The 24513-nt window shown below is 37.3% G+C and overlaps 1 protein-coding gene across 1 annotated transcript in view; it reads right to left on the reverse strand.

The window, feature by feature from the left end:
- Window positions 1-24513, reverse strand: part of FMNL2 (formin like 2) — a 448812-nt gene that overhangs the window by 34570 nt on the left and 389729 nt on the right. Inside the window, exons 10-14 of the mRNA XM_074215971.1 lie at window positions 12177-12251; window positions 8986-9096; window positions 6972-7121; window positions 2772-2873; window positions 780-1098 (exon numbers count right to left, since the gene is read on the reverse strand). Coding sequence (XP_074072072.1) covers window positions 780-1098; window positions 2772-2873; window positions 6972-7121; window positions 8986-9096; window positions 12177-12251 — 757 coding nt within the window. The remainder of the gene's footprint in view (window positions 1-779; window positions 1099-2771; window positions 2874-6971; window positions 7122-8985; window positions 9097-12176; window positions 12252-24513) is intronic.

Below are 24513 nucleotides of genomic sequence, written 5' to 3' on the forward strand. Positions count from 1 at the left end.
ACTAAGTGTCCAGACAAGATTCAAGTCCAGGTCTCTCTCACTCACAAGCTAGAACCACCACACAACTACATTCTGAAAATAATTTTAAGAGAAATTCAAAATGTAACTGCTATGAATGAGGTCAATGGCTAGATGACTTTTACTGTTGAGTCGTTTCAGTCGTTCCTGTATCTGTAACCTCATTTGGGAGTTTCTTGGCAAAAACACTGGAGTGGGTTGTCATTTCCTTCTCCAGTTCATTTTACAGATGAGAAAGCTGAGGCAAACAGGGTGAAGTGACTTGCCCAGGATCACAGTTAGTGTATGAGGTCAGATTTGAACTAAGGAAGAAGAGTCTTACTAAATCCAGGCCCAGCACTCTATTCAGTATGCTACCTCACTGCCCTAGTTAGAGGTTTAGGTTCCAGTATATTTCATTTCATTTCTTTTTATTTTCTTCCTTCTTTCCTTCCTTTCTTCCTCCCCTTGTTCTCTTTTTAAAATCAGTCATATCACTTTGCCAGTCATATCTTATTTCTGCACAGTGCTCAGGGAACCACAATTCAAACACTGCACAAAGATTTTTTTTTCAATTTAAGGCAATCTTTACATGTGAAAGCAATAGCAAAATATAGATTGAATGGAAAAAAAATGGGGCTACCTCTTTAGTTCCCTGTCCTTTGCTGGCTGCTAAAGGTCAGACTACAAACTCTCAAGACTGTCATAGCCGAGAAGAAGATTTATACACTGGTGATGAGCTTCCTGTGCCTGCTACCAATTTCAATCTTGGTGCTTCTTACCTGTTTCAGATGCTGCTGTGGATGGAGGGAGGGGTGGGGGAGGTGGTGGTGATGGTACTGAGGAAGGACTTCCAGAGACTTGTGCCATATAGGCATTTGGATTAACTGTTGTATCAGACCCTGCAGGCAATGTCCCAGAGGCCACAACTGGCAGAATGGAAATGTCCCCATCCCCTTTCTTCTGGATTTTAATGGTCCCTTGTTTCTCCAGTTCATGAATCTTTTTTTCCAGGGTTGACTGCCTTTGAATGGCTTCTTCTTTTTCTTTGACCATTTTTCTCAATGTGTGAACTTGGGTGTTTGCATCTTTGTAGATTTCCTGCAAAAGAACTCAGTCAAGAAACCAGAGAAACAAGAGAACCAGGACTACAAGCAACATTGCACTGGAAAATGAATGAGAAGGTGGCTCCTATGAAGAAACATTTCTAAAGTTTGAAGGTGAAGACATAGTTTTTAATATAAATTATGTAGAGAGCCCTATAAGAAACAAGAAGAGAGTTCATTGCTGATATACAATATATAATATTTTAGTTAAGTGCTAATTTGTATATAATAGCACTTTATACTACAACTGCCAATTAGCCAAAGGGAGAAAAGAAGAGAGGTGCAGATCATCCAAAAATAATTATAAATCTTAAGTTGATTTTGGAGCAAATCATATGCTTTTCTTTTTTCAGGTAGCTAATTGCCTTTCCTAATTGTTCTTTGCATCAGCTAATTATAAAATTAGTTTCCTTTCCCAGGATTGTACCAGGTGAAAAAGGAAGGAGACAGCCAAAGAAGCATGCTGGAGGGAAGTCAGATTAGATTCAAAATATACCCAGGGATAATATACAAAATAGATTATTCACAAATAATCAGAGCTATGCTACATTTGGTTTGTTGCAAACCTTATAATTTCTACCAGTCAAAATTTGGCATTTACAGTTGCTTATTCTCATTTCCTAGGAGATAATAAAGTAATCCAAAGACTGTATCATCAAGTGATCATTTGTAGAGTTCAGGTTTTAAACAGAAAATTTACAATGGCTTTAAACAAATACTTCTCTCCCAACCTTAGCTCCTAAAAGATGGATCTTTAGAGGGCCCTGGAGAAAGTTCATCCCAAACACAGATATTACTTACAGGGACTTATGTGAGTGATCTCTTAGCCTAGACCTCCAGCAGACAGTCAAACAGTCTTCACACCCTGTCTACTTTTAACAATGTGGGGATCTCAATGTGAATTAAGTCCATATGTTAAAACTTGGTTTCCATGGCATGCCAGAAAGTAAACTCATTGGAGTTAAATGTAGGACATGTAAAAATATCTAGCAAAGTACCAGATTTGATAATCATTAATTAAAACCTGTGTCATTTCATTAACAGTGATGTATGTAAAAGGTAGGCCATGGACTAAAGCCTCTGAACTACCTTTATCATTTTATGATACACATAGCTCCAAACACATGACTGGCACTACAGAACTACTTAAACCATCATGGAGAACAAAAGCAATGCCAAATAAAATATCTGAGCTTGTTGATAATAAAAGGGATTTATTTTGAATTTTTTGGTAAATGCCAAGGAGTTCTGTCTTTGTTATGATTTCACTGTTTCCATGGAAGCCAAGAAATCTGGTTTCAAACAGAATTAAAGAAAAGCAATGCAAAGAAACCTAAATCCTAATAAAAAACAAGTGGCATGAATCAAATTCATATTGTGTTTATGTTTCCAACCAAATGCAATACTGCTCATGCCATTGCCAGATGGGAAAGAATGGTTAGCTCCAATACTTTGATCAGAAAATACTCAACTCAGTACCAATGCTTCCCACATTTAGGGATATAAGTTCTTGCTCTAAATCCATTTATCTGAATATCATTTCATCTTATAAATACATTATATCATCCTATTCTCCAGAAAATAATTTATATTACATCCAACTGAATGAAAGCTTAAAGTCACTCCCTGAAATATCACATCTGGACAAACTGTCATTGTCACACTTACTCGGACGACATCCAGTTCCTTATTCCTCTGCATGAGCTGCTTTTCCAGTTCCACAATCTTGGCCATGGCTTCATTCTCTGTGTCTTGCAGCTTTTCAGACAACTGGAAAAGTTTGAAAAGGGGTCACATCACTATACAACATGGTCAGAGACACACAGTTACCTATTTCTAAGGTTCAGAAAACCCTTCTCACTATGTATCCCACCTTAGGACAGTGATTCTAAAAAAATATGACTGGTAGACCATGAGGGTTTTCCAAGTCATGCCTGGATCATCATAGGTTATTAAGATTATAGTATGTCTGACTATTTTTCCAATGGACAAAAACACATGATAATTATAAACAGAAATTAGTTTGAATATTTCATCAAAAGCAGTGCTCTTTTCTGCTTCTATCAAAGTGGGTCAAGAGTTATTTGAAAATTGGTTGATTTAATCAGTCATGATAAGTACCTAACCAAAAATAACAAATATTGTAGCTAAGGGTCTACCCAAAACTACAGTACCCCTTCTAGGGGGGCAACCCAGATGAAGGCATAATGATGAGTCTAGACATAGATGAGGCTACACCAATTCAGTTTAATAAACCTTCATTAATACCTTTATATGCAAGACACTGTAAAAGGCACTGGGGCCACAATGACAAAAAACAGAAAAACAGTCCAGTTCAACAATCTTTCATGCTGATGGGGGGAACAAAATATACCCGGATGATCAAATACAAAATAAATGCCAAGGAATTTTGTTGTAAGGGATGTTAACAATTAAAAGGTCATATGAGATGGCATTTGAGATATACCTTTAGTGGAAAATGGGATTCTAAGAGGTGGAGGTACTTAAGGCAAACACTCCAGGAATGGGGGGCCTAACATTCTGTATACAACACAGAAGACCATGAGGTTTCCTAAGGATGCAGATCAAGTAAAAATGGCAGCAGTTTTATAGTAAGGTGGGAGAGGTTCCATCAGTTGTTGAAAATGAAGTAGTGATAGCATCTTCCAGTTTCCTTGAACTCCCTACTAATGAAAACTATACCACTTCTCTTTTTATACTTCATATTCTGATTTAATCAGAGAAAGAATTTACATACATAACCAGAATGTTATGTATGGAAGATACTATTTGTAAACAAACAAAACACAAAGACATACTCTGAAAGTCAGTGACCAATAGAAGAATGGGGACAGGAGGGAGAGAACAAAGAGAGAGAGAATGGGAATTTACAGTGCTGCTATTTGGAATAGAGGTCTTTCAGGAAGGAAATACAGGGACTAATTCACATCCTGAGGAGGAATGAGCCACCTTAATGACAGTATTATTTACATATATAGAAAGTGCTGTGAGGGTACAGTGGCCAAATACATGTAGTAGAATTTTCTTGAGGAGTCAAGGAGAAGATGGATTATTCCAGGAAGGAGTCAAAGAAAGAAAATGCCTCAGGATTTAAAAAAAAAAAAAGAAGCTTAATTTACATGACATTGAAAGATATTTCATTTCTTATCAATGGCTCATATTTACTTATGAAAGTATCTCATAGGACTTTTAGTTTGGTTCCAAATGTCCCCCAAACTTAAGCAGTCTGACATAAGTTGCTTTCTTTCTCCATCTAAAAGGATATTTCCTTCTCATGTTGAAGCTTCTAAAACAGACCAACATACCATCATGGGATCATAGATTTAGAGAAACAGAGAGGACCTTAGAGGCCATCAAATTCCAATCCCCTCATTTTACAAATAAGGAAACTGAAGTACAAAGAGGTTGATAACCAGACTAGGGTCATACAGCTACCAGTAGGATAGGAGCCCTAGTCTTCTTGACTTCAAACCCAATCCCCAAAATATTATATATTAACAGTGCCATGGACACTTTGGTGGTGCAGTGAATAGAGACTCATCTTCCGGAATTCAAATCTGGCCTCACACATAAACCAGCTGTGACACAATTATTGAATGTGTGAGGGAGGACTTGAATGTAGGTATTCCCACTTCCTAGGCCAGCTTTCTGCTGATCATACTACACTCCAACTGCTGCAGATCCTCAGTTTATAGACAAGGAAGCTGAGACTCAGAGAAGCTGGGAATACAAAGACTAAACTCAAATTTTTGGTCTTTTGACATCAAGTACAGATTTTTTTATGTTATATAGATTCTAAAAATTAAGCTTTGCATTTTAGAACTCCTACTTTGACTCCCCAATCTGCCTGCATTCCAATGAAAAGTCATCTAAACTTGCTTGAACTGTTTCATGTGTTAGAGCACATGTTCATGCAAGAAGCCACAAGAACTTCAAGGACATTTGTGTTCAACCCCAAATGGTGCTCTGCCCTATTAGAAGAACTTGTAATTTCTACACAAATAAGAATTTCTGGTCCATAAGACAACACTGCATAGGTCAGGCTACCAAGCAATTCCAGCTGGAACTTCAAATTAAGTGAAACATATAACTTAGGGCCCAGTCACATTCTCAGTTTAATTTAGTTTTTTTTTAAATATTTTTATGTTTTCAATTATATGCAATCAGGTTAACTATAGTCAGCAGCAATGCTGCCTTCTGTGAAAACTCTGCTTCAGAGGAGAGAGAGAGTTTCATCTCATCATTTCCCACACACAGCACTCCTGGACTTCATCCTCATGCCCTCTGGACATCAATGGATAAGAAACAGCCCCAAATCTCACACATCCCTAGTGGCCCCCTTCCCCTGGGGCTCTCCTCTTTTTTTTGGAGAGAATGGAGAGTATCCTGGAGAGCCCCTGATAGAGCCTCCATTTAAAGAGGGGGGGACATCTTAAGGGGGCAACCATCCTATCACTTTCCCCTAAGTTCCACCTCTGGACTTTGTCATGCCCCCCTGCCAGGTACCCCTTTCCCTTCCCCACTTTTAGCTCCTTTTCATAAGCTGGCTTTCCTCAGTAGGTGAGTTCTCTGAGGACAGAAACTATTACCTTTCTTTGAATCCCAACACTGGAACACATCAGTACTTAATAAATGTTCACTGACTGACTGATTATGTATTCATGAATGGGAAAGAGGTCAATTTTATCCAAAGAAAAATATTGAGAGACAGAACTACAGATTTCTTTGAAAATTATATCATTGGTCTAAATCCATCTATATCTTAAAACAGGTGCCTGGCAGAAATATGAAGGAATGTGGTATGATACAGATGTATGATGATGTACATAGAACCATACAACATAGATTTAGAGATGAAAGGGGCTTCAGAGGCTACCTAGTTGAAGACCTTCATTTTACAGAAGAGGAATCTGAGTTAAGTCGTTGGCAGTATCTAGCATAGATGGGGTCTGAAGCCAAGTCCTTGACTCCAAACACCAGAACACTTTCCACTATCCCTCATGCAACTCTCTTATGGATCCTTAGGTACAAATTCATGGCAATATCATTTCCACTATGTACATGAGTTGCATTTTTTTTAGTCTTTTTTAGTTTTTTAGTCTTCCAGCTCTCCTATAGCTGCCATCAAAGAATTAAAATCATAAACTCACAGATTGAGAGCTAGAAATCACCTCAGAGATAATCTAATATAACCTCCACTTTTTACAGATGAGGAAAATGAGGTCCATCAAAGTTAAATGACCTTACCCAAGATCACACAGATACTATGCATCAGAGATAGAATCTGAACTCATCATTGATTTCAGAGTCGAAGATTTTCCTTCTTGCTGAACTGTTTTTTTTCCCTACTCAGCAGTCTCAGTCAAAAATAGGTCAACTCAGGTAAAGAAAACCTGCATACTTTGAAAGGAATCCCTGAAATCTTTGTTGTTTTTTCAGTCATTTCTGATTCTCCATGACCCCAGTTGGAGTTTTCTTGGCAAAGATATTGAAGTAGCTTGTTTTTTCTTTCTCCAGTTCATTGTGCAGATGAGGAAACTAAGGGAAATAAGATTAAGTGACCTGCCCAGGGTCACAGCTATTAAGTGTCTGGGGCCAAATTTGAACTCAGGGAGACTCCAGGCCAGTTGTATTACCCACTGCAACACCTAGTTACCTATGGCACTATATAAGTGTGCAATACCTGGAATCTACCAGAATGGTTTTCAATGCCATTGAAAGGGGGAGCCCTTAGATGGTTCTGGGTCCTCTAACTCAGTATATTTATTTCCTAGAAGATCAATCTTGTTCCTAATGTTATGTACAGTGAAACATGAGTGAGGCCTGTTTTGGGGGGGAAGTATTTACATGAGAAATGTTTTCTTCCAGCTCTTCCACCCTTTCCAAGGCTGCATTCTTGGTTTCTGCATCTTCCAACAAAGCTCCCACATCAAATACATTGTCCAAGTAAGCCTGAATCTGCACCTGCAGCTTGTCACTTTCTGTATGCTTCAGCTTCTGAAATTCAAAGCACATGGTTAATTGATACAGGTTTGAAAAAAGAAAGCAAATAGTGGTCAGCCATTCCACACATTTCACTTGTTTTGTTGGCTTTTGTTTTAAATCCCTGCCTGCCTTCAGCCCCTCCTTAAGAGTTTCACAGGGTCATCTCCAAGGTCACGTGGACATTCCTATTCCCTAGGGATATGGGGGCCTATGGAATCAAGGTCATGTGATCATCCTTATTCCACAGGGATATGGGATCTAATGAATCAGTGCACTTTGCCCCAATCTGGAACACTTTTACATAGATGAAATGAGGTTAAAATGAAATATCAAAAACAGTGTTGAAGAGAGGAAAAAAGACATCAAAAAGGGGGAACCTGATATCTAAGGAAATTTTGTACTGGGCAGGGGTTTCTGGCTGAGTAAAAGGTAGGAGGTTAGATGATTTGTACCTACAGTGCAGTAGTCTTTTCAATTAGCCAACCACTAGAGTCCATCAAAGCCATCAAAGGAAAGCTCTACGACAACAAAGAGAGCAAAAAAGAACTTGGCCTTTCCATCCTTGATGTCAGTGAAAAATGAATAATGTAGTGCATAGAGTGAGGGACTTGGAGGCAGCATCCTATTCAGACAACTACCAGCAGGGTGATCCTGAGAAAAGCACTTAACTTTCCTCAGGTCTTAGTTTTCTCATATGTAAAATGGGGATAATCCCAGAAGAGTACTTCATTCCGTTCTAAGGGATCAAAGTTGTCTGCTAGTGAGTGAGATAGAAATGTTAAGACTCTAGGAAAATCCATACTTCTGATCCACAAAGGTCCTCATTTTGTTTCTAGGGATAAGGGATAAATTAAGGTAAAGGCTATTGCAAATATTTCTTCCATTCCTTGGGTAGGACTGGGATCTAGTCCTGCAAGCTGCAGTTAAAATAGGTCTTCTGCAAACCCCTACTGGCCTGTCTTAAAGGCCTCTGTCCCTTTGTTTAGAGACTAAGTAATCAGATTAAGGGGTGTATGACTAGCAACCAAGAAATTCAGATAGTTGCAGTTTCAGATTTAGACAGCTGCAGATAGATGAGAAATCAAAAAGGAAATTTGAGGTTGGGAGCAATGCTAGACTATACATAAATAAGAAGTCAATACAACTAATGGTGGGAACAAGCTGACAGCACAATACACAACACTTTATTAGCAGATTTATATCCTGCAGATGTCCTGAGGGCATTTATGCTCACTATCTCAATCCATTTGGGAAGTTTCAACTAGACTTTCTGAATCAGATTATGGTAGAATCTGAAGTCTAAAGCAGAGTAGAAGAACTTCAGGGACAAGACAGGCACTTTGCATGAAGTAATTCAGATATGGGGGCATGGCTCATCACACCCCTGCTCAGATGTCAGGTCCTGGGTAGTTTTCCCAAGTCACTTCCAGCTTTATCTTTATGATATCACCATTGACACTCACTTGCAGCAGTCATGGTCTTGGACTTTGACTGCCCAGAAGGTACAGTCCAGTCAGAGTACTGTCCTGGGATCTCAGAAGCAGCTGCGACCACAGCAGCCTGGGGTATGTGTGGGGTTAGCCAATTCTGCTACTAAGAGGTTGCTGCTGGCAAGAGCCAGGCTGAAGTCTCAGGAGCTCTGAAAAGAATCCAGCATCACTGGCAGAGAGGCTCACAGAGGCAGCAGATCATGCAATACTATGATTTGATCCCTTTAGCCAACTTGGCAGGAGTTTGCTGGACCATACTGAGGTCCTGATTGGCTGATTAAGAGTTGGAGAGTCATCAAATTCCTCTTACTTTGGAAATAAGCTAATTAGAGCCGGACAAATAAAACAAATACCGTCGAACAGCCTGTAGTCTCAGTGATACTCACATCCAAGTATTCATCCAGGCCTAATTTGGTAAATTCATACTGGAGATGAACTCTGAAATTCATGTCTTCAACTGAGTGGACTACAATATTAATGAACTGCATAGATGCCACCTGAAAGGAAATGAACTAGAGGTCAGAAATCCTCCAACATCAATCCCATTGGATGCCTTCCCCACCCAATCCTGTGGGGAAGCTTTTCAAAGAAAACAATTTCCCATATGACAATTTTGCAACCTTATTTTCATTCACATCTTATTCTTGCCAATGCATTATGCTGAGAACTTTAAACTATCTTCTTCTCTCTAATGAAATCTTAACTACAACTTAATGCAAATAATGATTTTACTCCCAAATTTCCCTTCCTCATATATACCTTTTAACCCTCCCAAGATTAACTGGTTCCCCATTGTGGAAAATACTGTAATACAGTTCAATCAATTTCTTTTTCCTTTTGTAATAAAGTCATTTTTATAAAACAAAGATAAAGGCAACTATTTTCCCCAATGTTGTTCTGTAGTATCTTTCTATCCAGAAAATTTAAGCTCTTGAGAAACTACATTTATCTTCCCTCTAAAAATGATTCCCATTTTCTGGGTTTTATTGCTGTTTTTCATTGGCACATATTCTTCCATATGTCATCTATTGCTTAGTTTTAGCTGCTTATTCCTTTAAGGTATATAAATAGTCTCCTAGGCCACAAGGGTATTATTAGTTGTACAGAATAGTATGGAGTAACCACTGGCCCTAAGAGAGCCTAGTCCCCCCCACCTGCAAAATGAAGGGACTGGATCACATAATCCCTAAGATTTTTTGTAGCTCTGATAGTTTGTATTTCTAGGCTATTTATAAAAATTCCATAACTGGTTGTTGCATGTTTCCATGCTGAACACAGATAAACTCAAAGAGATTAGAGTTAAAAGGGAATTTAAGAGAATTTTAATCCACATCTTTCATCTTACAGGATGAGAAAAGTGATGATCAGAGAGGAGAAGAAATTTGATCAAGGCCATTGGGAGCAAACAGTCAGGATATGAACTCCAAGGTTTCTTTCCATCTTATCATACTGTTCTAAGGGAGATTATACTTGTGGTGCTGAGAGTATTTAACTAAATCTCATCACCAAGGCAAGCCATACAATGTCCTAATCCTTGAATTGTTAAAGAAAAGAATCAATAGATGTGTGTGTGTGTGGGGGGGTATTATTCTGTGACTATGCTTTCTCCTATCTTTTTATATGCAGTTTAAATGACTTATTGAGGACCCTTAGACAACTAGTGAAAAGAACAATCCAGCTGCATTTCACAAGCACCCTTGATTTTCCTTTACTGCAAAGATTTGGGCTGTTTCACTTCTGAAGTGATTTGTTACACACCATTTTAAACATCATGTAGCTTGAGTTGAGACCAGATGGTGGTAGTAGGATTTCAAATGTTCACCTAGTTGCTATTAACCATGTACTGCTCTATGTAGCAGAGCTGCCATATTTTTAATAAGCTCAATGACAAAAGGAAGTCATCCTACTAAAGAGCAGAATGAGGAATATAAATTCATTTGTGAGTGAAGATACAAACATGCCCTTGGAGATACATATTTCATAGCTTAATGTTAGCAGCTTTCATTCATGCAATGCCTGCATATGTACACAATGGAAGAAATGAATACTCTTCTTTTATCAAGTGAAAAAAAGCAGATGACTGACATGTGGATATATCCCTGGTATAATTAAGAATACTGACCCAATTAGGAAAGTTCTAAGAGTCTTCTGAATTAGACTAAGATCCCAAACTAATGAGGGAAATATAGAATGTGAACTCTACACCTCTTTAGAAACCTTGCCAAGGTTAAAAACAAACTGAAAAATATTAAAGCACAGCAGTAATTCCCAAAGATTAACAAAGAAATTCAGTGTATGGTGCTTCCTAGTATAGTATAAAAGGAAAAAAACTTTAAAAGCAAAGCAGACATTGTCAGATTATAAACCTTTTTAAGCTTCTTTTTTCTCTCTGATTTAGAGAAGTGATAATTGAGCAAGAACACATGAACAAAATAAACATGTACAAAATTGAGGAAGTAAAAGTGGCAAATATTAATCTAGAGGTAAAACATCTGTGATGTGTCTTTCCCTTACTCTGCTGTTCATAGTCTAAACCACAAGAAATCTCATAAATCTGATGTCCCATCCCCAGAAATGAATGAATGAAGGGCTAACTTTCCTTGTGAGTGACCCCAAGAGGGTCAACTGCAGTCTAGGGCTGCCTTTCAGGCTCAGATGATGCCATGTCTGGTCCAGAAGAGATACCCAGAGGAAATGAATAGCTCATGGAGAATTGGACAGTCTGGGTCTACTTCTGCTCTGAGGCCCTACTTCAAAAAATTATGCTCAGTGGTTAACTTATGAGGATCAAGGCATTAATTAATATGCCATCTTGTTCTTTTACTGTCTTCTGGAGACTTGGATAGCATTTCATTATATGTTCTTTCATGTGCACTGACCTGCTAGAAAAGCCTGGCAAATGACCGATGCTTGAGTGAAACTATTCTGTGTGTACAGAAAAAGGGGAGGGAGGGAGAAGAGGAACAGCACAAAGCTATTTAAATCTTACAATACTCTTCAATAAAACTGTAGTCATTGGTTTATTAATAGATGTTTGTCAGACTCTCAAATTACAAATATGCATCCCTTTAACCATCTCCCATTTGAAATGTTTATCAACACATCCACCTCATATGCCAATATATTGTATTGTTCTTCACATCTTGTGGCACCAGGATTTTGACAGTTTATACTATGTACCATCATCTTGACTAGTACCAAAGAATGCAGATGTTACAAGATGATGCCAGCTCTTGTTATAAATGGCATGTCATGACAGATGCAGGATAGTGTATTCATTTGTTGGCAAAAAGCACTGGGTCTGAATTCTCTTTTTCCCAACTGTGAATGTTCCTCTGATAAACCACAAAAGTTGGTTCTAGAGTCCTTTTTATGATCTCATGTAATACATATTATACAGCAAAGCATACCCACGCACCAAAGGAAACTGATAGATTAAAATAGACATTCCATGATCTAACAATAACATACTGTATTCTTGCTTCATTATGTTTACTATTAATATCATCTACACGTTTTCCCAAACTGCTGAAATTTTGTGCAAAAATACATTCAATTTGCTGCTAAAATAACTTACCATAAAATCGATGTTATTATCTTCATTTCTAAAATGTTCCATCAGTTTCTCAAAGCGCTGTTTTTCTCCACAAACCTGAAAAGGCACACATATTTTCACATGCATGTAAAGTCTCATTCCAGGGAACTCCAAATTCACAATCAGAAATGATTAGAATTAACAGGCCTTTCCCCAAGGTCAGTAATTTTTCTCTTTTCTCACAGTCTATAATACTTCTCTAGGTTGCTCTAACTCTGAATGTGGGCCAGGTTAAAAGTATCATAAAGCAATATTAGATTTTCTCTGCATGTTGATTTGATATTCTAAAACACCTTTTCAAAACACTGTGTGAACCACCTAATTCTAAAATATGTGCCTAGACCCTAGAAAACTGTTACGTGGTGGAAAAACAAAAGAATAGAAATATCTGTAAAAGTCATTTCTAAAAATTTTGTTTCTCAAAACTGCTCAGATGATTCCAAAGATTCTGAGAAGGATTCTGACAGGAGGAGTCAATTAGGCATATGTAAAAGTGTATTAACCCTTTTGGTCCATGGGGCATTGCAATATAGGAGAACAATAAAAAAAGCAGTAACCCTAAGTAGAAGGGCTTCAAATGTCTGAACACAGCTAAATAATGAACATACTAGAGCATTATTTTTTAGTTAGTAATAGCCAATAAGTAAATCAATCAGTCAATCAACAACTAAACACCAGGGAGATAACCAATGGAAAAACAGTTCCTGCCCTCAAGGAGTTTACAATCTAATGAGGGTAAAAAAAAAAAAACATCACATAAATCAACAGATACTTTTAAGATATAGGGTAGATGGCAAGGGATTTCAGAAAGAAAGGTTGTAGCATCTGAGAAGCCCAGGAAAAACCTTCCACAGTGGGCAGAGCTTAATCTTGAAGGGAAGTCAAGAATTTTTAAAAATGGAGGTGAGAAGGGTAGAGTGAACATGTCTGAGCCAGCGCAAAAGTAAAAAAAAAAAATAAAGATGGGAGGGAGGGAGGGAGGGAGGGAGGGAGGGAGGGAGTGGGAGAGGGAGAGAGAGAGAGAGAGAGAGAGAGAAAATGGTTTGCAATGCAATCTTATTGAGATCCACATGGTGGTCATCACAGAGTCTCTTTAAAAGTTCAAATGAGGGAAGGCTAGGTGGCGCAGTGGATAAAGCACCAGCCCTGGAGTCAGGAGTACCTGGGTTCAAATCTGTTCTCAAACACTTAATAATTACCTAGCTGTGTGGCCTTGGGGAAGCCACTTAACCCCATTTGCCTTGCAAAAACTAAAAACTAAAAAAATAAAAGTTCAAATGAAACTTAATGGTTCTTTTTTATTATTTATTATTATTATTATTATTTATTACTTTATTATTTATTTTTATTATTGTTGCCTTTCTCATTTCTCTTTCTTCTACCTATGACCTCTACCCACTTCTCTAAAGGCAGATACTAACTGCCCTCATGCATAGCTGTTAGCATGTCACAGAGTTAATCCAAGGATTTATATCTATAAAATGAGGGGAACTTCCAAGATTGCTTCTTGCTTTAACATACGCCAATGTTAAACTGATGCACAAACCATAGAAAATTGTTGGCTAATAGAAAAATAAAAGGATTCTGTTCATAGTCTAAACCACAAGAAATCTCATAAATCTAATGTCCCATCCCCAGAAATGAATGAATGAAGGGCTAACTTTCCTTGTGAGTGACCCCAAGAGGGTCAGCTGCAGTCTAGGGCTATTCCATTTTCTAATTCAATTTCTTTAATACTTAGAAGATCTCTTATTTGTATGAGGACACTCCCTCCACTGATGCAAATTTTTACTTACCCTTCTATACTTCAGAAAATGACTACTGTAACCAAAACATTCATTATGTATTTGTGCCCTCTTTGCAAGATATTTTTAATCTCCCTCAAATCTTCATTCAGATAAATCATTGAATCTTTGGATCTGATGCTATTAGATTATGAGCTCAGAATAGATTATGTATTTTCTTAAGGTAGGAAAAGCCTTAGCTTTGTTTCTCACTTAGTGATTAGATAGTAACTGAACTCAGTAGGATTTTAATTTACATATGCCAATTGAAAGAATGGTCCTTTGTTGTACGATATGGGGTTTATATTTAATGTTTGTCCTACCAATAATACATTATTAGTGGAGCTGAGAACTCATCCAACCTTTCTGGAAAGCAATTTGGAATTACACCCAAAGGGCAATAAAAATGTGCATATCCTTTGATCTAACAATACAACTACTACTGGTCTATACCCTGAAGAGATCATGTAAAAGGGTAAAAACATCACTTGTACAAAAATATTCATAGCATTCTGTTTGTGGTGGCAAAGAATTGGAAATTGAGTGACTGTCCATCAACTGGGAAATGGCTGAACACATTGTGGTATATGTACATTATGGAACATTATTTCGTTCTATTAGAAACCAGGAGGGATTTGCATGAACTCATGCTAAGCAAGATGAGCAGAACCAGAAAAACATTGTACACCATAACAACAACATGGGGGTGACAATCAACCTTAATGGACTTGCTCATTTCATCAGTGCAACAATCAGGGACAATTTTAAGGGATCTGCGATGGAGAATACCATCTGTATCCAAAGAAAGAACTGTGGAGTTCAAACAAAGTCCAAAGACTATTACCTTTAATTTTTAAAAAAGTTATCTTAGGGAAACAAGATTGGGGGAAAAAATTGTAAAATTCAAAAAACAATTTAAAAAGTTTGTTCCACTTGGTAAGAGCTGCCAGAATTAATGGACCTCATAAAAACTTGGGTCATCTCCCCTGCCACAATGAGGCATTGTAGTATGACTTAGCAAAGAAAACCCAGGGATAATATGCCTTAAAAAAGTCATCCCTGAAGAATTCTACAGAATATTAACTCTGCAGTGATGCTTACTATTTATTTAAGCTATTTCAAATTAAAGAAGGTAAGATTTTATACATTCCAGAAGAAATAGTCAATGGGGAACTTTATAATAACCTTAAGCTGAATGAAAGATTTACATTATATTACATTGGAAGATGAGGAACTGCTATGCTTATATTTCAATAACGGTAAAATTAATATAAAGCCTGTTAAGACACAGGAATGGGTTACCAGAGCAGGTCATGGGTGCCAAGGATCACAGATCTAGAACTGGAAGGAACTTCAAAGGCTATCTAGACCCATCCATTCTATGAAACAATTACCTTAACATCTAACAGTAAATAAATAAGGATAATACCTGTATTCCCTAAATCACAAGATTGATGGAGTGAAAGCACAAAGTTTGAAAGCACTATGTAAATTAAATTATTGAGTCCAACTTTTCATTTGACACATCATAGGTTCATTAATTGACAAGGATCTTAGCAGTCATCTACTTCATTTACTAGATGAAAATATTGAGACCCAGAGAGGTTAAATAATTTCTCAAGGTCACAGAAATAGTAAATGACTAAGGGTGAAATTCAAACCCAAGTCCAAGCCAAATTCAAGGCTTGTTCTTCTCTTCTGTATTCAGCAGCATGCAGCATCTTAAAGCAATTTTTTCTTACTGCTATATTCCATCCCCAAAATGCAAACCAAATAGCCCCTCAGATGAAACAAGAAAGGGAGCATGAGGCTGACAGGCAACAGGGTTCATCTGATAGTAACATGGGCAGAAGTGTGTGATGACTCTGTCATCAATCCCAGCATAGAGTAAGGACAAGCACAAAGTCCAAGCCTGAGATTGTCATCCTGATCTCTCTCTATCCCCAAAATAAAAAAAAAATAAATAAAAAAGCAAAATGTATTATCAAAAATAACTTTCCAGTAGAAAGTAATGCTTTATTAGTATATAATATATTTGATAATTTCCAGATTTCTCCATAAGCATGACAGTAATCTGATTGATGTGAAATATGATTACTCCAATAAATAATTTTATATTCCAGTGTGAGCCTACAAAGTCTAAAGAAAAGAACACAGGACTTGGAAGAAGGCCAGGGTTCAAGTACTGACTGTGCCACTTACCATCCATATGAACCTAGACAAGTCATTTACCCTAACCTCAAAGCTCTCATCTATGAAATGGAAATAATAATATTTTCTCCCTTTATCTCACATAGTTGTTATAAACTAAACAGCACTTACTATTGCCATCCTCATCATCAGCACATAGTGATGGTAAATGGTTGCAAATTTCCCTGGGATATAATCTGCCTTAACCAGCTTTCAATGATAGAGGAAGACCAATTAACTCTTTGGATTAATCCTACATTATTAGTATAAATCAGTTTCATCACTAGCAGTGAAATTATTTACGACATTCTAATCCTCCAAATGTTAAAGTGTCAACTTATTAACTAACACTAGCTAATTTAGGTTAGATATAAAAATGACTGATTGTTAAATGGATAACTAATCACTTTTGCTGGTGGTCTCATTAAAAGCAGCATATTCAACAGCCTGGGACAGTTTAAGTGTTGTTTTGTCCATAAATCTTTTCCAGGTCAATAATTCTATGAATCAAGACTTAATTTCAATTACTTGCTGCTTTTGCTGATTTTAAAATTCATCCTCTCTTCTAATGCTTATAATCAACCAATTCCTCTGGGTGTCATGAAAGAATTCCTTTAGGTTTATTTCAAAGGATGAGGACATTGGTGTAAGGTAAGGACATTGTTTTCATTTGGATGGTAGATAATAATAATGGTATTAATTATATTTATATAAACATTATAATAGTTTCAAGGTGCTTTCCCTTCCACTGAATTCTCACAACAAATGTATCAATTAGAGAGGGACTCAAGCTGTTGTACTAGAAAAGGCACTGGATTTGAAATTAGAAGACATGAATTCATATCCTGGTTTCAATACCTACTAGCTATGGCCAAATCAACAGCCTTTTAAAGCTTTTCTTTCCTAGAAAAAAATTGATATAGTACTTTATAAATACATAATGTAAATATGAATAATATCTCCATTTTTACAGATAAAGAAATTAGGGTTCAAAGAGTTTAAGAAATGACTCATCTAAGGTCATCCTTAAATGGTCACACAAGTCATCAATTATGGATCAGAACTGATACTAGAACAACATAGACTGTAAGTTAAAGAGAACTTATTGATATGCACTATTTGACTCGCAGAGGGATTTGCCTCATCATGCATTCCTCAATACCTATGAAATTACTTGTCAAACAAGCAAACTCCTACACACAAAAAACTGTATAAATTTCTATCAATCTTTTGCTTACTAAACTATAAAACAGTTAATTAAAGCCTTGTATCCCTGCTCAAAATAGGTATCACAAGAATTAAACAGAAATTGATAACTCTAAGACCTAAGTATACCCAATAGGAAAACTAACAAATAGTCTAAAAGAGTTCATAAAACTGATTCCATATGAATAGTCAAGAAAAATGTTTACAAAAGAAAAATAGCAAACTATTTATAGCTTTCTAATCAAATGAAAAATCATCCAACCCCAGGGCAAGTGATACCAGGACAGTTCAAACTCTATGAAGTCAATAAATCACTGATACTAGCCTAGTACAATGAAGTAGACATTTAGCAAACCCTTGGCTGCTAATGTTTTCTCACAAATCTCTCATTCTGTCATCAAATGAATGAGTGTGAGGAACATGTGTGTTTAGGAGAAGTAGAGAAATGCCTTTAATCTTCCAAGATAAATTAGAATTGTTTCAAATAGCCCACAGATTTACAGATGAACAAGATTTTATGACATGAACCCTCACTACATGAAACCATATACTGTCATTTATGTTTAAATGCAGTTCCAGGCTCAGGTGAATGAATCAAATAGACTAGAATCATTATAGCTTTCTACTGTGAAAGGGTTAAAGGGGGTCCTAATTAGCTCTCCAAATTGGCTATGTAAAATTGCATATTGCTTTGTAGTGAATTGTAAGTAATTAGGCATTTGAGTACTATGCTTGCTTGTTCTCATCCTTAAGAACAACCCAGTTTCAAGAACCACCCACTACTTCTCAAGGCAAAAAAGTGTCTTAACAAGATTCACATTTATATCCACATTACCTCAGTGTTCATTAGACAAATATATTCTGGAATATTACAGGAAATGGCAAGATGTGTTTAATGAAGTTTGGTAAGAGACATATCCCACATCAAAAGAAAACAATATTAGCTCATATAGTTCACATCTGGACCACCACCACCACCACCACCACCACCACACATAGTTAAAATAAAGCAGAAATGATTGGAGTGCCTCTTTTTACTTTTGAAATTGAGTAAATTCTTAAAAACTGATCAGAATGAAAGGTATAAAAAATGTGGTGGAAAAGTGAATATTATACTTGGAGTCAGTAAGATCTAAGCTGGAATCCAGTCTCACTTTACTATGTGATCCTGGGTAAGTCACTTAACCTTTCAGCTTCAGTTTCCTCAACTATAAAATGGGGAAAATCTCCTAGGCCTGTTGTGAGGAAAAAGTTGAGGTGTCAGTGGAATGATATGTAAGGCTCTTTACAAACTTTGAAATGCAATAAAGTTGCTGACTACTACGTAATGGAGTTAAAAATTATGTTGTTGGTAGATGAAATGATCAGAAATCAAAAGAGGAGATGTTAACAGCATATAGTTAATATCCAGCTCTTCTAATGAGAGTATAAGAGTTGAATCATATGCTCATACTTCCACCTGGGCACAGAAGTACACCAGAGTCCCTCCCAACAGACCCTCACAGAAAAAACACCACACAAAACTCACTCAAAAAAAAGACGTCTAACCATGTTGGCTATGGGTGCAGAAAGCAGCTGCCAAACCACTATCTCCTTCACATCTGGTACTCTCATGCTTATAAAGTTGGGAAATTCTGCCCTGCCCAGATAAAAAAGACCCACTCCCAGGAAAAACAAAATATATTTTCACTTAAAAGGGAAATTAAAGTAAAAAAATGTGACTGCTGCCAAAAAGCAACTGAACTATATTCTCAAACATCTGTGGAAGAATTTTCTGAAAAGTCTCCCAAACCATTTTGGATCAACCAGGGGGCCCTTCTGAAGAAGGGTCGATGTTTTAAAGAGCGGCTAACCCATAGACCAAATTCAGAAGATAAGTCTTGGTATCGCTAGGATGAGTCTGTTTTACAAGGCACCCTCAACAAAGACTATCATCTTGCTGGCCAGATGTGAAAATAAACAAGAGTTCAGTACCCCACCCACCCCTTCTCTCAAAAATATTTCAGCCCCTGTGCTTTCTAGGCCCTTCCCAGTCGTTGGCTCCCAACAGCACCACCAAAATATGACTCTGGTAGGAAGGCTACCTTTTGTGAGGTGGTTAATATGCTGCTGGGTCAGTTATATATAAATTAAGAGGCCTCTCACCTAAATGTTGCCTCTCTCCTCTGCTCCCCACTCTCCTGCCACAATACTGTCTTTTTTCTCTCTCTTACAATAGGCTCCTGTGATCGGTGTGGCTCCCAGCAGGAAGGCCCTGTTTTAGTGGCCTAGTCTGTTTTGATTGCTTAGGCTGCCATTCTTAGGATACGGCAGAGAACAAAAGTTCAATTTTCTTGTGATGACCTACTTAAATAAATAGCTATTTCATATTTAGTCCTAGATAGGGGGGAAACCTCAATACATCTTTTACCTTTTACCAAGAAAACTAGCAACAAGGGAATTACTGCCGCCACCACAAACCCATTTAGGGTTGAGAGGAGTGGGGAAAGCTTTATGAACCCTAAGGAGTTGTTCGCATTTTTTCTCCCCTAAGCTTTTCTGTAGTTCTTAGAAAAATAAAGGGCTAGAGTGACTGAAGGGCATCCTTAGGACTTATTGCTGACAATAAAGTCTGCTTGTGATTTAAATGCCGGCACTCTAATCTAAAGGAAGCATTTAGGAGCAGAGGCTAAATAACCTTATCTTACAGCAATGAAGCATATATTAATGAAAAATAAACAATGAGGGTTTGTTCATCATCCCTTTCCCTTTTAGGTCTCATTAGATAGAACATTCAGATCAATCCTGTATGGCAAACATCCAATTAAGACAAAGAGGTTGTAAACTATACAATGTCAAACCATCTGATGAGAAAAATCTCTCATGCAGATGTTTCAAAATATCCAGATTCTTGGCATCATGAAAGGAAAATATCCCATTCAATTCAGATCATGTATAATAGACAGATCGGGAGTATCTATGATGGCAACTAGGCTGTAGAAGTACATAAGAGCCGCAGTTGTTTTTGGTGTCTTAAACACACAGTCTAACTTAGAAGTGAAAACAAAACAAAACAAAAACCTCTTTGGTTGTCTGGACTTTGCTATGACAATAAGTGGCTATCTCAGGTCCTTTCTCCTAAAAATAGTATAGTTGATAGAGGTCAAGAATACTCATCTAGTTCACATCTGGACCACCACCACCACCACACATAGTTAAAAGACAGCAGAAATGATTGGAGTGCCTCTTTTTACTTTTGAAATTGTGTAAGTTCTTGAAAACCAGTCAGAATGAAAGGTATAAAAAAATGTGGTGGAAAAGTGAATATTGTACTTGGAGTCAGTAAGATCTAAGCTTGAACCCAGTCTCACTGAATTGCAGACATTTATAAGCTGTGTTACCCTGGATAAATCACTTAACCTCTGTTTTGCCTTAGTTTTTTCAGCTGAAAATGAGGAAAATAACAGCACCTACCTCCCAGCATTGGTAAGAGATGTGAGATAATAATTATACAGCACTTGGCAAAGAGTCTGACAGATAGTAGGCACTTAATAAATCCTTCCTTTCTCCCCTCCCTCCCTATAAAAATCCCTGGTGCATTCATTTCCAACCTGTCCTATGGAGTCAGACAAGAACCCAAGTAAGTTGCACTAAACAAAATTTACAGCTGTCAAAATAGAGAGAATACTCTTCTGAGATCTTTCTTTTTCCTCTTATAGTCTGAAAAAATCAACTCACTTCGATGAGTTCTTTGTCTTCCCAAAAATATATCCAAATATAATATAATATATATTATATAATATATATTATATAATATAATATAAATATATCCTTTGTCTGGAACCTATAGTTCTAAGCCTCTTTCCTCTTGCTGTTGGATATTTCCAGCCTTATGCCTTCTCTTGCATAAGTTAAAATACACTAAATATTGACTTCTTGCCTTTAGCATCATTGGTTTAGTTACTTTTCTCTGAAAACCTCTAACTCCTCCAAACCAGCTTCAATAGACTGGGACAGTATTCTCCTGTGCATAATTGTATTTTAATTTTTCAGGGGAATTTCTTGATCCCCAAAGTATTCAGGATCCAAAGGAGAAATTCATAGTAGTAGGCTGAGAGGTAGCACAGACTATAGAGGCACCCGACCTAGGAGTCAAGACAACCTAGGTGTCAAGACCCACCTTTAAAATATACTGGTTAGATGATCTTAGGTAAGTCAGACATTTCAGTTGCTCCAAGTAGCTCTTAGGGCAGCACTAGGAGACAAGAGTTCCTCACAAGGAGCTTCTAAGACTGAAGAAAAAAATTCAGATAGAAGCTAAGATACATTGGAGAAAAAATAAAACCATATAGGTACTCATTTTCTATTCAATAATGACAGTGTTACTGTCATCACTGAGGTATATCTTATTGTTCTATTATTCAAAAGAAAAAATTATAGGATATTAGAATTAAAAAGTCTTTTGGAGATCATCTAATCCAACTGCAACACAGATAAAGAAATGAGGCCCATGAGTAGCTAAGGTGGCACAATGGATAAAGTACCAGCCCTGGAGTCAGGAGGACCTGAGTTCAAATCTGACCACTTAATAATTACCTAGCTGTGTAACCTTGGGTAAGCCACTTAACTCCACTGCCATGCAAAAACCTAAAAAAGAAAAAATAAGGCCCAGAAAGGTAAGGTGATTTGCCCATTGCCCCACAATCTAAGAATAAAGAACCTCAACTCAAACACAAGACTTCTGACTCTAAACCAAGCGTCATTTTCATTATAACATGCTACCTTAGACTGGGCTCAATTCTCACTACAAAAGGAATCTACTACATTATAACCCTGGCAAGGGAGAAAAATTTTTCCCCATCAGGTAAGAATAATCTATTCTGCTCTTATGTTAGATATTTAACCAGATACTGCAGATACTACCCACAACAGATAATGCTTTTCTTTGAAAAGATGCCTAGAAAATCTATATAGGATCACAATTATAAAACCCACCAATATCCCTCCAGGAGACTGCATTCCAAGAAAATCTTTGAGAATAATTAGAAGGCCAAGGAGGCATTCAGGTCCAGTGACAAAATCTCAAGCTCTAGAGATGATAGAATGACATGAACAAAGAGGAAAAATGCAACTTCCTGATAATTTTCCAAACATAGACAGTTCTTGCTGTACATAAATAGAGCATTCCATAGACCTTAACGTATCTTTATGTAATGAAAATTTGCCCACCGACATGAGGCATACATGGTAGCAATGGACAGAGAAGCAAGGGTAGGAAGAGAAACATATCAGGACTGGGGCCAGTCATACAGGAACCTAGCCAGAACCAAGAAGATATAAGATGCAGCTATGTAGAGGTTGGTTGGACTCGAGACAGGAGAAGATGGGCCACATAGGTGCCAGGGACAGAAGGTAGATATGTGAACAGGGCAAAGGTCTGCTCTTGTGGCACCAGAGGTAAGAATCCAGGCCCTAAGGGATCCTGCCCAACTGGTGATGGCTTTCTGCTTTCACTTGGTGTTTTCCCCCCAGGGGATGGGTAGGAAGAAGTAGGGGAGAGGATTTTTTTTTTAAGTGGGGCTGAGGGGTAGAAGGACACAGTGGACCACACCAAGGTTCAAGAGTAGAGAGAGAGAGAGAGACTTTATATAGGAGTTTTTTTGGGAATGTGAAATTCTTTCAAAATTTTTAAATTTATATATGAGTAATGTGAATTTACATAAATTAAGAACTATGTGTATGCCAAAACATAATCCCTGGGTATCTACCAAAGAGAATACATTATTTATTAGATATAGTGGAAAACATACTAATATATTAGGATTCTGTTACAGTTAAGCAGGATGTCAATGAATCTAGATACCTCTTCAGCTACCAAACTTGCCAGGAACCTAAGAGGAAAGGAGTCCTCAGCAGAGCAGCCAGAATCCAGCTGCCGAAATTCAATGGAGCCTAACACTCAAATTACTCTGCCATTTCCACTCTCTGAGGGAAAGGGCTGTCGAGCAGTCAGCTTCAACACGAAAGGTAACTGGCAGTCATTAAGAGCTGTTAGGCCACTTTTTTCCTTGGGTTATGTGGGAATAAGTCCACCAGGAATGGATAATAAACATGACTGTGTCTTTAAAGGGGAAGATTATAAAACGAAGGAGCCTGGAATGAACTTTAGGGTGTAAGGGAGTAGGCACATGTAGGAATGGAGAAAATAATTTAGAACAAAAGAATGAAGAACACCCAGTTGCAGGATGGAGATCTATCAGAGGAGTGTGGACATAAAGAATCTAAATATTGACTGCTGTTCCAAACACTGTTTGCTCCTAAATAAATGTATATTTGCTGGCCACCAAATAACTTGTAGAGAATTTCACTCCTGCATTTTCAACTCTATAAATGAAGAAAACTTAGGGGGAGAAGGAAGGAATGCACTCTAAAGAGAAATGAAAGAAAATCACTTGCAGATTCATTTATCTGCTGTATATTACTAGTAAGACATAAGCTAAGGACTCTTTCATTTTTATCTTTTTCTCTAGTACCTAGAGTCCAGTTTGCTAAACTGAATTTGAAGTGAACAACTTTGTATTAAGAACCAAAACAATCATTACTGCTTGATGATATGAGCTTTAGCAATGCTATAGTTTAGGATCATAAATCCAGAAATGGAAGGGATGTCTGAGGTCATTTATTCCAACTTCTTCACTATACAGCAAAGAAAACTGAGGCCCAGGTAGGATAAGTAACTAGCTCAAGGTCACAAAGGTAATAAACAACAGAGGTAGAAATTGAGATCATTTGAATCAACTCTTTCTTAAATCTAGCTGGTTGATTATTAATGGAGAACACACCAATGGGGGTGGGGTGGTGGTGGTGTTGGATGCTTACTGAACATTCTCTTTAAGAAATTTAGAGTATTAATCATCCCTCTGGGGACCCAAATTTCTAGCAAGTTATAGAACTGGCCCCAAAGAGTATGGTATGTTTTTCCACCTTCAACAACAAACCTGTCAATGGTAAAGATAGCATATATTGTTCTTTTTTTTTTAAACTCTCACTATATGTTATAATCTTATTATGGGTCCCCAAATCAATTTGATGACTTGAGAAGTTAAAAAAATATTGAGATTTTTTTTAATATGGAAAGAAGGTATTAAATGATTACATAA

The sequence above is a fragment of the Macrotis lagotis genome, chromosome 1, assembly GCF_037893015.1.
Source record: "Macrotis lagotis isolate mMagLag1 chromosome 1, bilby.v1.9.chrom.fasta, whole genome shotgun sequence".
Taxonomy (NCBI): domain Eukaryota; kingdom Metazoa; phylum Chordata; class Mammalia; order Peramelemorphia; family Peramelidae; genus Macrotis; species Macrotis lagotis.